We start from the raw sequence: 16,660 nt of genomic DNA, 5'->3' as shown, positions 1-16,660 counted from the left end.
TCAGAGGTGTCTTCCAAAGTAAACCATAAAAATAATCACCTAACTAAAGTACGTCCTCCTCAGTCCTTCTCTCTCCACTTGTTTCCCTGCCTGGCTGTAAGCTCTGCTCTAGGTCAGTCTTATTCATTGCATCCCTACACCTAGCACAAATAGGTACTCCATAAATGTACATCAAATGGTGAATGACTTTACAATCTTTAGAAAGGGATGGCTTCACACTTACAGATCACTTGGAAGACTTGATGAGGTCTGTTGATAAGAGGGGTTGCCCAGAGAGTCAGATATGAATACAAGTTCTGTAAACCTTTTAAGGCCATACACACATGGCACGACTCTTTTAGGGACTTTTATTTATTCCATATTTTCTACCTTGGATATAAATAAGCTCACTATAAGAAACAAACCCAATACTTTGCTGAGGGCAAGATGCACAAGATCACACAATTCTCCTGATCAACAACATATAATAATAATAGCTCTATGAAAAAAGGACTTTAGGTTAGTCTGGCATGTAGTCTCAGTAAATTCATGCTGTTTTGAGGGATTCATAAATCATCCTTTTAATCTAATTGGCAAACTTTCACGGAATTGGTATCAAGCTCTTATTCATTAATTCATTCAATTAATGTTGAGTACTTATCATACACCAGGCATTCTTCAAATACTGGAGACACATTGGTTGAAAAGGATAGACAACATTCTCTCTCATGGAGCTGAGTCTAGTGAAAGAGACAGACAATAAAAAACAAGAAAATAAGTATTGAGAAGAGTAATTATGAAGAAGAAAACCAGGATGATCTCAGGGAATTAAAGGGGTTACTTTGGATTAAGTGGTCAGAAAAGGACAGAAGAGGCTTTGTATAGACTCAGAATGGTAATCCACATGTTGTAAAATCTACTGCCTCAGTTTTGAAAATCAGGACATTTTCCATCTCTAGGCTGTCATCTCTCCATGACTTTCTTGAGGATGATTACATTACAACACTAAGTGTTTCAGTAGTATGACAACTAAAAGAAAATAGTCTCCGAATTTGATACGTAGTACTGACCTCCTAAGATCTGAAAACTTTAGTTGCAGTGTCTGCAAGAAACCAGGATTCTAACTTTTGAAATCACTGGTCAGTGGTTAACTGAAGAGTTCCCTTCTCTTAGGTAACACTAGGAACCGACTATTTTCTTTTCTTTTTTTTTTTTTAAATTTTTTAACATTTATTTATTTTTGAGACAGACAGAGAGAGAGAGAGCATGAACAGGGGAGGGTCAGAGGAAGAGGGAGACATAGAATCCGAAACAGGCTCCAGGCTCCGAGCTGTCAGCACAGAGCCCGACGCGGGGCTCGAACTCACGGACCATGAGATCGTGACCTGAGCCAAAGTTGGACGCCCAACCGACTAAGCCACCCAGGCGCCCCGAACCGACTATTTTCAAGAAATGGCAGTTCTTGCTCTTCTCCCATTAGTATGACAAGTTTAGTTACAAGGAACCTGCAAGTTCAAACTAAATACCAAAGAAAGCTAGTTACTATAAGAATCAAATTATATACTAAGAGACATGAGTGATGTGGCAAAGGGTAAAATCTTTTACAAAATCTAAATAGATTATGTAATGAAAAATTAGCTTATTGAACTAATTTACTTAGGCTTTTGAAAAAAAATTTAATGACACGATTTGGTAAACAAAAAGTAAAATTACCTTACCAGTCTTCACTAGGCTGGAAACTCTGGGAGTAGTTAAAAGTAGGCAAAAGTAACAATCAAAAGTGGTTTCTGCCTTCTACTGCAATTTTAGATAAATCATGCATGTCATGGTAACCTATACGCTTACTAGAAAACAAAAGTATGGGGGAGGGGGTTAGCCACAATTACCCATGCTTTAGTTATTCAGTGGTTTACAAGTTTTAATTCTACTTTGAACTTTCATGATACTAAATGCTAAAGCACTTTCAGGTTTACTATTATGTAATTTTCATAAAGTTCTGTGAGGAACAGAGAGCATGTTATTATTTCCATGCTCTTTAATGGTAAGACAAAAAAGAATTTGTTAGACAGGGGATTATATTTATGAAATTCTTACAAAAAAGAAATTAAAAAATGATTTATGTTATGAAAAGCATTCACCTTAGGTTCAATACTTGATACAGGACAGGGAGATTTATGAACAGAGGAAGTTAAAAATGTAATCTATAAAACTGTAGAGTCAATGAGAAATTATTAGATTTATATTACTTAGGAATGTATACATTACGAAAGGCATTTATAACATTTTCAGCTTCATTGAAAATGAATATCCTAAAAATATCTAAGGTTGCAAAGGCCAACAATTCAAAAGTACGGGTAGTTTAAAAAAATTTTATAAAGCAGACTATCAACAAATGATAACTAATAAAAAAGTTAATATCTATAACATATAACACAAAATGCCAATTTACAGACAACATAAATTTTACTACATTAAAGTCCCTCAAGAAGTTCTATTCATGCAGTGATCTTACTGAAATAAATATAATGGGTTGATCTTTAATGAAATAAAAGGAAATTAAAATAGTATATACTCTTCCATATAGACACACTTTGGGTAGAATTTTCCAGATATTTCTGAAGACTCTTAAGGAAAGCAAATAATTTACATTTTCACCACATTAAACTGAAAGAATTATTTATGTGTTATCAAAATGACATAATAAAACTTCTATTGTGTTAAGTTTGCATTAACTGTCATGTTATGACTGGTGTGGTCGTATAGTGAATAGAAATGTTTATTTGAAGAGTTTTCTTTAACATGCAAACAAAGTAAACCATAAAGAAGGCAATCAAAGCACAGTTTCTTGTAGTTTTGAAGGGAAAATATGAAAAGACTGATGTGTCATTCAAGACATTATGACTAGAGTACTAATTCCACAGATGAAATTCATGCAAAACATCCATATGTAGTATGAAAATAGCCTAAAATCCAGTTATTTGCCAATGTGTAGAAATCTACCAGATACATTATATTTTATTAGGAACAAATATCTTTAATCTATTATTTTAAAAATGCACTGAAATAAAATAGTAACAAAACAAGCACACTGTAAAGTTACATTAGGACTTTCAAACACATATCCATTAATATGAAAAACTAAAATTATTTCATGGTTTGCTTATGAAAGAGTTAACATCCAACACAAAGTTGGAATGTTGTTACCTAGCCAATCTAGAGAACTTTATGAATTAAAATTGCTAACTATAAAACTCTTTAAACATACATTCTTTCTACAAAAAATAGTTAAGAAATTGGTGACCAACACAAGATATTCACTGCAGTTAGCTCTCACAGTTCAAAGATCAACAAGATGGTGTCTAGAGAAAGTTCTGTTCTTAAAGTTCCAGTAATGGTTGAAAATAGGTTATCTTAAAAATTGGGGGTCATGAAAAGGCAATTCAATACAGTGATTTCACCTCCCCAAACTTTATCAGAGACTATTTATTTGAACCAGTTTTGTTTTGTTTTTTTCTGTTAAGAAATTTGACAGCAACTTGAATTGAAATTTCATTAAAATTACTTACAATTTCATTCAGGTTGTAAGTCCACTCGATGTTTAGCAAAGTAATCTTTCAAAAGGGGTGACTGATGCAAACAAATAAAGGTCAAGGACATTGATCTATAAAGTTAGATGTTGCTACCATTCAAGCATCGTTCTTGAAATAATTCAGCAAAATTGCTAGCGATGGCATTTCTGGGTTTCGGAAAAATTTTAATCTCTGGCTTGCTTTAGAAACGCAGGGATAATTTCAAATTAGCTTTTCGTTACTTTGCAAACTTCGTTTTCTTGTTAAGTTGAATACTTAAACTTGTACCATTTTTATTTGTTTAAAAAAAGAGTGGGTACGGGAGTTTTATGGTCTGTTTTGGAAGAACACACAGTCTCCGTGATCAGTGTGGTTAGTCTGTCTTGTCTTTAAAGAATCTACAGCTTGCTTCAAAAATAACTGTGAGAATAAATGTGAAGTCTTACTGACATTAAGATATTGAACAGCATAAGGGAGACTCTCTTGAAACACACTGTGTATCTTACTAGCTGTTGTTTTTTAAGGAAACCATTAGCGTTTAGATAAGTAGATTCATGAATTAATAAAAATAATTATAGTCATTCATCTGGTAATGGACATATTTATTCTACTGTATTTCAAAGTAAATGAGAGCCTTAACACTTCCTTTAAACTGTCTCCGCAATATGTTAATTTTATAGCAACAATCTGTTTTTAGTAAAAGTAAACTAAATAAATAATTTATATAGACTATATTCCTAAAATAACATATTAGTATGTTTTAGTGAATATATGCTTTCTCATTTCCTTCTGCTTGGATATAGGATATATAGTGTTTCAAAATGAAAATACAATACACATAGCCAAAAACAAAACAAAAACAAGTATGCAAAAACAGTTTATTTATAATAGATCAACATTTTTGACATGAAAGGTAGCCACTTTCAATTTCTCAGGAATGCCTAGAATCCAACAGTTTCTGAAAGACTAATTTTAACAATTATTTCACTATAGGTAAAAGAAATAATTTCAGAATGAACTTTTTAAATGGCTTTGTCTAGGGCAACTTATTTTATAAGCCTGAATGTGTGGTAAGCTAACTTTCCCAGGAAGAGAATGTAATCCAACTATGTTCCAAATGTATTAAACCAGTTTATACAACAAACATGGGAATCACCTATGTGCATCAACTGTGCTCAAACGAGAATTCTCTTTATCAAAATATTCATTTTTTCAAAAAGGCCTCACATTAACCCCTCAAACCAATCATCCCCCTTCTATGGCCAGTACCACTCTTTTCTACTTCAAGTTGCATTACTTTATAGACAACTCTCAAATTCCAGTGCAATTGTACACTGACTTAAGACTCTGTGTAATATATATCAAACACAAGAATAGTCACTGACTTTAAGGGACAAGGTGTTAACTAACCAATAATAATTTAGCTAATGTCGTTTTTAGTTTAGAGGGAAAAAAAGCAGCCCCCAAATGTCCTTAACTTTTCGGTACTTCTTTGTAACACACAGAATGAAAAGATAATCTCTGAAATTAAAATCGTTAGAAAATATCTTAAATAAAATATTTTACATAAATAAGTGTTAAATTTCAAATTCAAACCATGTTTTCCTGTGTATTTAAATTTGGGAAAGAATTTCACAATTATTAGCTCTTCTTACTTACATTTATTTTTGAATATTTAAATCTATTACACATCAGTTTGTAAAATTCACCTTGGTTATCACTCCCCATGTTACTGTGCGGTCTTTCCTCAGGTAAGTCCATTATATGCATGTAAATGCTGGGGAGGTTTGAATAGCACTTAAAGAATATTCATGAGAGCTCTGAAATGTGGAAAGTTTCATTATTATCTACTTACTGTAGGATTTGTAACTCAAATTCATCACAGCATTATAAAACACCGTGTGAATGGAATGCATACAATTCCTACGGACACACAAACTGAAGTCCAAAAGGCACAGAGTAATGCTGGTGGCTCTTTCTAGTCAGTTACGAAACAATAAAAAGTCTGTATTATTCTTTCATAATTTAAATACTTAAGTAATCTCCACTTTTATTACTTTATAACAGTGACTTCAAATTTACATTATTTTAAGTACCATTGTAATAGCTTAGTGTATAATACAGATATTTGCTAATATCCCATCCAAAAATTAAAAAAAAACCTCTTCACTATATATATATATATATATATATATATATATATATATATATATATAAATTATTCTGAAAGACGAGAACACAGAAGAGGGACTTGGTACAGACTATAAACTCAATTTTTCTATCACCACAGTTATAACTCCAAAATAAACAGATATACAGCAATAATCAAAAGCAGTGCAAATATCTTTGGAGGTTAGGATAAAATTATAATGCAAGAACATAAAACAAGGAAATAAAAAAGGCAAGTACTTCAAGTACAAGGAACCAGTCTGCTTGAGGTCCATCTTAGTGTTTACTGGGGGCTTCCTTCCTGCTTTTACTTCTTTCTCTGAAACACATTGGCCAACATGGCACCTGATGTTGTCAACTGGCCCATTTTGTTCAAAAACTTGGTCTTTGTATCTTCACTCACTAAGCTTGCAGCAATTGACATTGAGCTAGGAAAGAAATTTTAAAATTCAAGTAAAGCAATTAAAAAACTAGAATATCCATTTTTTTCAGTTCTTCAGCAGTATAATAGTAGTAAATACATTCTGAACTGGTAGCACGAAAGGGAAACTAATATCAACAGGCGTTTTTATGCACCCTACTAGGTCAGGAGCTTTCATGTTCATGGTTGATGAAAGAAGCAGTAACGGTGGAGAGGTTAGGAGCAAGTATGGAGTGAGACTGAATCCTGGCTCTGTCATTTACCAGCTGTGTGACCCTAGGCAAGTTATTTAATCTCATCTGTAATGTAATCCTCATCTGTAAAATGGAGATAATTCTATTACCTACCTCATAGGTCTATTAAGAATTATATAAGCGTACAGTGCTTATTAGCAGTGTCAGGAATGTAATAGCATGCTGTAAGTGTTAGTAGTTATTCTTCTTCTTATCAGCATCACTGCATTTAATTATAGCAACCCTGGAAGATAGATATTATCCCTATTTTCACAAAAGAGTAAATTAAATCACAGTAAGGTTTTATACTGTGCTGGTAACAACCCTGTGATGTTATTACTTATTTGGGCGTTGAGAGGGGGGAGAACGTCTTCAATTGCATTAGTTGCATTAGTTTCAATCAACAATTTTAACTCCATTTCTTCTTTCTTTTTGACCAACCTCCTGTATAGGTTAAACAATCTAAATAACTACTAAAGATTGCTAATTTACCATACGACCAAACAGAATACTGATCAAGTACAATTTTCAGTGATCAACAATAAACCCACTTTACTGGCCTGTGGCTTTGGCCAAGATGCTTTAGATCACTCTGATTCAATTTCCTCAACTGAAAAATGCAGACTGCAATTACTATTGCATAATATCCTGAGGACTGAAGAAGAGAGTATGTTTGAACATGTCAAGGGCAGTGGGTGCGAGGTGCAGAGGCTCAACGGATGTCCACTGAAACTACAGACGAAGTTACGGGCTGCCAGCAAGAATTGCTGGTTTTCTGTAGTCTTTAAAGGTGTGCAGTGTGAGTTAGTAAGTTAAATGCCAGTCCACGACTCCCGTCCTGAAAATCTCTTGTTCCCACACCTCTTCTGCTATTACGTCAACCTGGCCTCTTCCTTGTCTCTACTTCTCGCCTGCTGCCTTTTCTCTTCCCACAAAGTAAACCTCCGTCAGGCTCAACATTTGGTTCCTGTTTCTTCAGTCACAAAACTTACTCCTGAAGTTTCAAACATCATCTCCATTAGGAGTTTGGGAAAAGTCCCATAACACTATTGTTTGTTAGAGAAGCTAACATCAAGCTTTTTTTCACCCCCTAACTTTAGAAATGACCCACCATTTTTATTTCCTTGTTAGTGGTTTTACCATTTTCCTCTCCTCCCAACAGTGAATATAATGGCTCCCTCTCTTCTATTTAAAACCAATCATCAAATACTCTGATTTTACTCAATGAAACATCTATCATTTATTTTTATTCCCATTGATGATACCTCCCAAATGAATTATTCCAATAGTCTTAGATCAGGTCTCTTTGCATGATCAGATTAACTTCTGAAATAATCAGTTCATCATATCCTACCCATTCTAAAACATCTTCAATGGCTAATTACTACCTAACAAGATAAAGTATGCTTGGCATTCAAGAAACATAGCAATCTAAATCTTGTGTGTATGTGTTTTTACCAACCATTACTGTTCAATTTCTAGACCCCCTTGAGTCAAGTTTGCTGAGTTTAATGTTCAGAACATTCTTAACTTATCTCTTTCTTTCTATCTGGTGTCTAGACATCCTTAAGGTCCTAGTTCAAGTCCTATCTTTTCTCTGATGCCTTTCTTTAATGTTTACAGTGCTGTTTCCTCTCTGTAGAACAATACTGTAAGCCGAAAGGTAAGTATGATTTTAGTTTGCATTGAGAAAAACAGGATACACAGGTCAGATAATACTTGAAGTACTATCGAGTTTTAGTGATATTCTAAGAGGAGGGCAACAATGATGTTAAAGAGTCTGAGATGTTCACTATGGAGAAGAGAAAATTTAGAAGACAGACACTAACGTTATGTGTGCCAAATTAGATATAAATATATATTTGCATAGCTTTACTGATATACATCACAATCACCTGGAGAACTATTTGAAAACCCAGATGCCTTGGCCTAACCCCAGTTATTCTGATTCTTTCCATATGGCATAAAGGACCCAGGTATCTATTTCACACAAAGCTTTCCAACAAAGAACAATTGCATTGCAGCATTTTTCCTGAAGAGAAAGTTTACATTTTTATCCTTTTTACAAAGGGGTCTGTAATGCTTCCCCACCCCTCTACCAGATGATGAAACATATTTTAGATAGTAAATGTTTTAGAGAGACTTTAACTCAGGGTATTTTTTTGTAAAAGAATAGAGTTGTTAAAAATGAAACAGGCTGCCTTGTAAGGTAATATTGTCTTTTTTCTGTGAAATCTCAGATCTTTCCTTTGCAACTCAAATCAAACCAGTTGCCATTTTTGTTGATTTTGAATCTGTAGAACCCAACCCCTTAAATGCCTGGCTTCTTTTTTTTTTTTTCACTTTAAAAAAATTTTTAAGTAATCTCTACATCCAACGTGGGGCTTGAACTCACAACCCCGAGATCAAGAGTCTCCACCAACTGAGCCAGCTAGGTGCCTCCTGGCTTATCTTCTTCAAAACTATATCCTAGAATGTTTTTTTTTTCTCTCTCTCCATACCATTCCATCTGGTAAATTAATGTCAAAAGGACTTGGGAAGTCATCTTGAAAAGGCTTGCAATGGCCAAAGATGGGATAATTTTGATGGGCATCAAAAGATAGTAAGTACGATGCATTTAATTACATCAAATATTTGAAAATACATGTGTTTATGATACTTGAACAAAACAGTCACCATTAGAGGGTGAATCAATTCATTATCTTAGAAAACTGGTGAGTAAAGAGAAAGAATTGAACATTTACCTTGACTTTACTATAAAAACTCTATCACTGGGTAACTGTAGTACATATAGGGGAAGGTTTTCTTTCCTGAAGTATTCTAACTCGCCAATGAAGAGTGAATGATAGAATTAGATATTTTAGTAATTCACTATTACTAAATAGTAATGTATCTACTTTAGTATTACATTTACATACTAATGTACATTAGTATTTAGTAACAGTGAATTACTAAAACATCTTATTCTAATGTATTTAGTAATGGTTAATGAATTAGTGGAGCTAGGCATTGATCATTAACAGATGCTACTATCACCAAAAAAAGAGAGAAGTAGACATTGTCTCTCTCGTGAAGAAAACACACCTCCTCCTATGAAGCAGTCATGCAAAACAAAGAAACATGCCCTGAATCTGATGAAGTCTCTGGATCCAGAACCAACAACCAAATTTACAGGAAATACAGAGGAACATGTTAAAACAACACGAGGGAAATGCAGTCAACCAAATTCAGACTGTGGGACCTGTACAGAACAAAGACTCAGTTTCTTTAATAAGTAAGTTATATGAAGAAAAAAATGAGATAGAAGGGGAACCTATGGATTAAAAGAGACTTAAAAGACATGTCAACTAATTGCAACGTATGGAACTCTGGATTCTGACTCAAAGAAACAGACTGTAAGGAAAAAAACAAACAACAAATCACTAACGACATGTACAAAACAATTAGAAATTTGAACACAGGCTACATAGCTGATAATAATATTAAGAAGTTGTTATTTTGGCGTGAAAATGACATTATGTTTTAAAAAAATAGCATTTATCTTTAAGAGCTACATACCAGAATATAGGAGGGGCATGGATGAAATAAATAGGAGTTGACAATTATTGAAGCTGAGTGCTGAGTACATGGGAATTCACTCTGTTATTTATTTTGTATTTATTTAAAATTACCTAAAATACAAATCTAAAAAAATAATATGGAAGATTTGAATAATAGGGAAAAATAATGATTATAAAAATAAACTTTTTCTTTTTAGGAGTCATATAACTGAAACAATCTTGGGAAGTTACAAAGATGTGTTTTTCTCTTTCTTAAATTTTTTTTTTAATGTTTTTTTTTAATTTATTTTTGAGACAGAGAGACAGAGCATGAGCAGGGGAGGGGTAGAGAGAGAGGGAGACACAGAATCTGAAGCAGGCTCCAGGCTCTGAGTTGTCAGCACAGAGCCCGACGCGGGGCTTGAACCACGAACTGTGAAATCATGACCTGAGCCGAGGTCAGATGCTTAACCGACTGAGCCACCCAGGTGCCCCTATTTTTTTCTCTTTCTTAATTCCTGTATGCTAATTAATGAAATTTCATTTAGAATATATTTTCACACATAATTTTTAATTTGTCCCCAAACTTTACATTTTAAACAAGGCACCAAATAATCTTAATACTTAATGTATGACAATTGAACACAAGTGCTTGCTTAGGTGTTAGTTTTATGGATTTTGTGTTCAGAATTGAAACCTATTTTTACTGTTTTAACTTTCCAAGGTTACAATTGTAGAACAGTTCCTACCATCCCAGGAGGCTACAGAAAGGGTTCTTACATGCAGTAAGAGGTAAAAAGCTCTAAGCATACATATGTGGGGAGGTTGGGGGTGTGGAGGGGTAAGTGTGTGTATGGGTACCTAGCCTGATAGGTATTCCTTATTCCTGCTAGTTAGTTTATTAAGGAAAAGCCTTCGAGCTTTTTATGCCTAACAGAGTCTATTTAAGATTAACTGCTCAAGGTTATGTCAAAAGGTAAGAGTACACACGGTCTATTTGTAAATTACTTCCTCTCCTGAATGCCCAACTTTACTCTTTCACATCCATGCTTGTAGTTTAGCTTCAATGAATCCGAATTCTGGTTAGTTTGGTTGGGAGCACGTGAATAGAACATTCACAAGTTTATAGTCCTTTATGCAGTCAATCAAGTTATGCCTTACAACTCCAGTCACAAATTTCCACAAAACTATTTTGACCAGTGATTCCCAAATCCAGCTACCTACCACAATGTCTTTGGAAGCTTTTAAATATACAGATCCCTAGGCTGAATCAGACTGTTGAGAGGACGGCACAGAGCATGGAGTAGAGACCTAAAATTTAAATTCCCCAGATAATTCTGATGCAGGTGGTTTATAAATCAGCATTTGATAACTGCTGATGTAAATACTTTTCTTACCTTCCAAATAAATGACTACAAAGTAACACAAAATAAAATACCATACCCATTGGTAGAAAATTTAGATAGAGAAATTAAGATTAATATGAAGCCTTAAAAAAAGAATTCATGTCTTACCCTTGAGGCTCTTGGACGGTCTTGTTCTCTACTTTTTGTTCACATTCCTTTATCATGGAACTTAAAATAACCTGATTTCAAAAAAAAGGACTTTAGTAAAATACAATTTACAATAGTGAAATGCTATTGTTTAATCTAAAGTTCTTTAATTTAATTTTTAATAGTCCCATAAACTATGACTATTTAAAAATGTAAGGTTTTGGCAGTTACTCCGTTAAAGGAATTCACATTAGATTGCTATGGTAGGTACAGAAATAGCTTTAAAAGACCTCAATCATATAATCTTCACTAACCTTCCTTCTGAATCTGGTATCAATTCTCCCTTAGCTTTCCCTACCATCTAATGTTAAAAGTAAAATTTGTGTATGTCTAGACATTTAACATATACACATACCATGGTTACACATTATTTTCCCAGGAAAAGCTGTTCTGTCCCATGCCCCCTTGTTTTCTCCAGGTTGCAAACAGCAAGATGCTCTGTTTTAATGTCTAAAGCAGAGACCAGGTATAGGTCTGTGGCTACTAAAATACAGATGGGAATATAACGGGCATCTAAGAGTTAACATCATGTTTGCACGGAGACTGAATGAATGATGGAAAGGGTGGCGGGATCTAAGCTGCTCCTCCAATCGCTGGCAACCTCACCAGAAACTGAATGGTCTTGAATATTCTTGGCCCACGTTTGGGTATGGAGGTCACTAAACAACCAGTATTTACTGTCACCTACTATGTGCCAGGAACTTTTTTAGATATACAGAATGCACAAATAAGACAGACAACATTCCCTCCTTACGGAGAGCTTATGTTCTTGACAATAAATACAAAAAATTGGTAAGTTATATAATACATTAGAAGGTGATAGGGCTTTGAAAAGAGTATTGAGTTAAAATATGGGGAGCCAGGGGTCAGGACACAGAGTGTTCCAATTTACACGGAGGTGTCCCCAGCAGGCTTCATGGAGATGACATGTAAGGAAAAGCTTGGGGGAAATGAAGGAGCAAGTGTTTTATACACTGGGAAGAGGCTGAGCAAAGGCTCCATCTAAGGGAGAGTATGTCCATCATGTTCCAAGCAAGGAGACCAGAGTGGTGGGTGCAGAGTGAGCAGGCGAGAGGGTAGAAGATGAGAAGTGAAGTGGGGGGGGGGGGGGAGATCTTACAGTGCTTTGCAGATTATAGTGAGGACTTTGGTTATTAAATGAGGCTTCTGTCACATGCATGTTAGATCTAGATTCATCCTTTTTTGAATCTTTTCTGGTTTTCCACTCTGATCTCACAGATTATAGATTTTGCTTGTTTTAAATGTTTATTTATTTTGAGAGGGAGTATGTGCACATGTGAGTGGGAGAGGGGCAGCGAGAGAGAGAGGGAGGGAGGGAGAGAGAGAGAGAGAGAGAGAGAGAGAGAGAGAGAGAGAGAGAATTCCAAGCAGTTTCCGTGCTGTTAGTGCAGAGCCGGATGTGGGGCTCGATCTCACGAACTGTGAGATCATGACTTGAGCTGAAATCCAGAGTTGGACGGTTAACTGACTGAGCTACAGAGGTGCCCTTTAGATTTTGTTTGTTTAGCTGGGTTTTCCTTTATTATTATTATTATCATCCCCCTAAAAAGGGGGAGTTTTTTGTACTTTTTCTTCTGCTCCCTGCATTGTCTGTTTCCTCCAGTATTCTCTTTCTTGCATGTATGTTTTCATCTACATCTTTCATGTGAGAGGTTTCTCAAATGGCTGGTGATCTTGGGATGTCCACTAAAGACTAGGGCACTAAAATGCTGATTAGAATCTCTTCATGCATGAGTAACTTCACTTTAAGGTGAATTGGGCAAAAACCAAACTTCTATCTTTTTCCCCCTGTGGGTATAAACCTAGCTGCCAGCATTCTTGGATCCAAGAAGGTGAAAGGTAATGAGGTTTCAATCACTATGCCTTCACTTAATTTCCCTCTTCTCATCATAGCCCTCACTCATTCCTGCTCTCAGCTCTGTGAGATAGCCCAAGTTTAGAAAATAAAGCTCTAGTCTTCTACCAAGGTTGGAAAGGGAATCTGGGAGACTGATACCTCCTCAACTTGATAAATGGTATCTATAAAACACACCAAGCAAAGGAGAAATAGATAATTCCCAATCATAACTTTAATATGTGTTTCAACTGCTAACAGAAGAAGATCACAAAAAACCTGATAAAAACATAGGAGAATTAAATGTTAATTGACCTCATTAAACAAAACTCAGGGATCAATAAGTAATAGAAATGATAATTTACTTTGAACGATAATGAAGACACAATGTAGCAAATGCACAGGTGGTATCTCAAGGGATACACTTAGTCTTAAGTTCAGGTATCAGAAAAGAAAAGTTTAAAAATAAATAATCTAAGCTTCCTCTGTAAAAATCTGGAAAAATGGAAAAAAAATCAAACCTACCATGGTAATGGGTAGATAAACAAGCTGAAAATGCAGAATAGGAAATAAATGATAAACAGGGTTTTGGAGGAAACAAGAAGAAAAACAGAATAAAAGAGTTTTGAGGAAATTGAGACAGAAAACAGAAACTTCCCTTCTAAGAAAGTTAATGGTCAGAGATAAAAATTGTATAGCATTTTACAGATCAGAAAGCATTCCGTGTACCTTAGCTCATTAGATTCTAACTATATTCAGTGAAGGAAAGTATGTTCTCCCTACTATACAGAATTAAACAGAGGATCAAAGATGATAAAGGGGTTTCTCAAGATCTCCCGACCAGTAAATAAAAATCCATAAGATGACACTATACTATATTTCAAATGTTAAAATATAAAATATTAAAATTTAAAAGCACAGCATATCATACTCATGCCTCACACAAAGAAGAATGCAAGTCTGAAGAGGAGACAGTAAAACATAGGAACATGGCTCGGATAATCAGTGGCTTCATCATCATGGGAGCTCACCTCGTGCTCCGGAGAAAGATGCTCCATGTCAGTCCGTAAACATCTGAGACCAGGTAAAAAGTGATTAACCATTAAATCCTCTGAAATGACTTGAGACCAGGGAGTTAAGGGAATTAAAAACAAACAAACTGGTATGTCCAACAGAACAAGAGAATAATAACAATGACGCCTCAGACATGCAGATCACTTGGAGCAAACAGGCTTCCCTCAAGCATGATTCTCATTTGTTGAGTTAGTTACTTATCAAGAGTCAACTGTGTTAATTCCCACAAATCCTTTACGTCAGTGGTATGGATTATTGTAACATTACATAATTTAATTACATGTTATGTAAACACATGAAATGAGTGTAAACAGTAAATCATGTAATTTAATTGGATATTTAAATGAGTGTGAAATGAAAATTAATGTTTCCATGACAACTAAGTCGAAAAGTTTAGAAAAAAACGGTAAAGGCCAATTGCTTAAAATGTGGCTGTTTAATTATGGATGTATGAAACAAGTGTAGAAGGTTAGGAAAAATATAAAAATCTGAAAAAGGTCTACACCCAGTATCAGAAATGTTTCCAGATCCTCTTTAAAGAAACATAAACTGAAAATCACAATTACATTATGGATGTGGTTTATTTAAGAAAGATACTTTACTCAGCAGACTTACACAAAAGAAATGCCTCAGTCCTACATCAAAAGATTTGTAAAGAAAATATGTATATTAAGTTAAAATAAGTTATATACACTATTTCCTTGATGTCCTGCTTTAACCATCCTATTAAACGGACCTGCTATTGGTCCTAATTGAATTGGGTAAGAGAACTTTTGTTGTAATGATATAAATTTAGTATTAGTTACGTTTCCTGGTCACTTTTGAGTTTTATTGATTATTCTGACATTCAAAGGGATCAAGAAAAAGGGTGCATTTCTCATGAAAACAACTCACTGTTTATTAACATCACATTCTCACCTCATCATAGTTGCTGGCCATTTAAAAATAGTTATTTAATGTTATACCATATTAAGGTGAAAAATGCCAATAAATGAGTTCCCTTATAAAGATGGGTTAATTAGGGGTGCCTGGATTGGTGGAATGTCTGACTCTTGATTCTGGCTCAGGTCATAATCTCAGGGTTGTGGGATCAAGCCCCACGTTGGGCTCCGTGCTCTGCATGGAGCCTGCTTAAGATTCTCCCTCCCTCCCTTCCTCCCTCCCTCTATCTCCCCCTACCCCTCTCCCCAGCTCACACTCTCTTTCTAAAAAAGAAAAAAAAAAGTTTACCAGTCTTTTTTGGAAAAAAAAAATAATGAATTTTATTAAGTATAATATATAACTTTTACCTTAAAAATACAGTTATGATCTAAATAAACTTAAAAAAATAGTTATGAATAAAAGCTGTTTGTAAACAAGCCTCCTATAACAAGTGACTTATATTTATAAGTACTAAAAATATAGATGACATTTGGTTGAACCAATTCCTGTAGTCATAGAGAGGGCTACAACATAATGGCTACATAGTTTTGTTTTCTAGATATGGGGAAAATACCACCAAAATGTAACCATGAGTGACCTTTCAACTGGCAGTCAGGAGTCTGATCTAGAGAAATATGGATACCGATTGAGAAGCTGAAGATGGCCTTATTTGTTGGTAAAGGGTTAAGTCTCCCCCCTCTCTTTCTACTTACTGTTTGGTTCTACCCTTTCCCTGTAGAATGACACAATCTTTGTTAGAGGTCATTTCATCCTACCTGATATTAGGAATCAACTCTACCTCATCTGTGAGTGATGGCCACAAAGTCTCTAAGTGCTAACACTGATAGGACATTCCTAGTTTTGTAAGAGGTTCAATCCATTTTTAATAGCTAAATTAGAAAATTTTTCTTATAAATAAAATCAGACTCTCTGCAACCTTCTTGTGTTAGCTCTACACCTGAGTTACACAGTGTGCTTAGCCCTTCTTCTATATAACCTTTAAAATAATATTTAACAAAATAATTTTTGAATCACCTTTTCATCCCCAAGCCATCTCTTCTCCAGCTTAAACATTTCTAAATTCCTTTGATTTTTTTTAAACATAATTTCTTCACTTATTACTATACCTAATGTTAAACACTATAGTTTTTCCATGTCCTTATTAAAATATGATGTTGAGAGGAATACTCTTGTGTTCTATCAGGTTAGAATGCAGTGGAACAGCAGAACAGATTTGGATCACAGGACAATGTGATTTTATTGTGGCCACGCCACTCTGTTGACACAAGTTATGACTCATTCAGAACTAACACATTTAGTATTTGAACAGGGTCTATTGTTAAGATG

General features: G+C 34.7%; 1 protein-coding gene across 6 annotated transcripts in view; it reads right to left on the bottom strand.

The window, feature by feature from the left end:
• Positions 1-331: 331 nt before the first annotated feature.
• The window catches only part of RELCH (RAB11 binding and LisH domain, coiled-coil and HEAT repeat containing), a 114,828-nt gene continuing 98,499 nt past the window's right edge, over positions 332-16,660 (bottom strand). For 5 of the 6 annotated variants that reach the window (XM_019815385.3, XM_019815386.3, XM_019815387.3 and 2 more), the window contains 3 exons: positions 14,350-14,438; positions 11,425-11,495; positions 4,413-6,145 (listed from right to left, as the gene is read on the bottom strand). In XM_019815385.3, coding sequence (XP_019670944.1) covers positions 6,025-6,145; positions 11,425-11,495; positions 14,350-14,438 — 281 coding nt within the window. In that variant the 3' untranslated portion in view covers positions 4,413-6,024. Of the gene's footprint in view, positions 720-4,412; positions 6,146-11,424; positions 11,496-14,349; positions 14,439-16,660 lie in introns of those variants that run through there. The other variant, XM_019815388.3, reaches the window with a different exon arrangement.

This window comes from Felis catus, chromosome D3 (assembly GCF_018350175.1).
Source record: "Felis catus isolate Fca126 chromosome D3, F.catus_Fca126_mat1.0, whole genome shotgun sequence".
Taxonomy (NCBI): Eukaryota; Metazoa; Chordata; class Mammalia; order Carnivora; family Felidae; genus Felis; species Felis catus.
The sequence above is the reverse complement of the archived record's forward strand: the minus strand, read 5'-3'. Positions and strand labels throughout refer to the sequence as shown.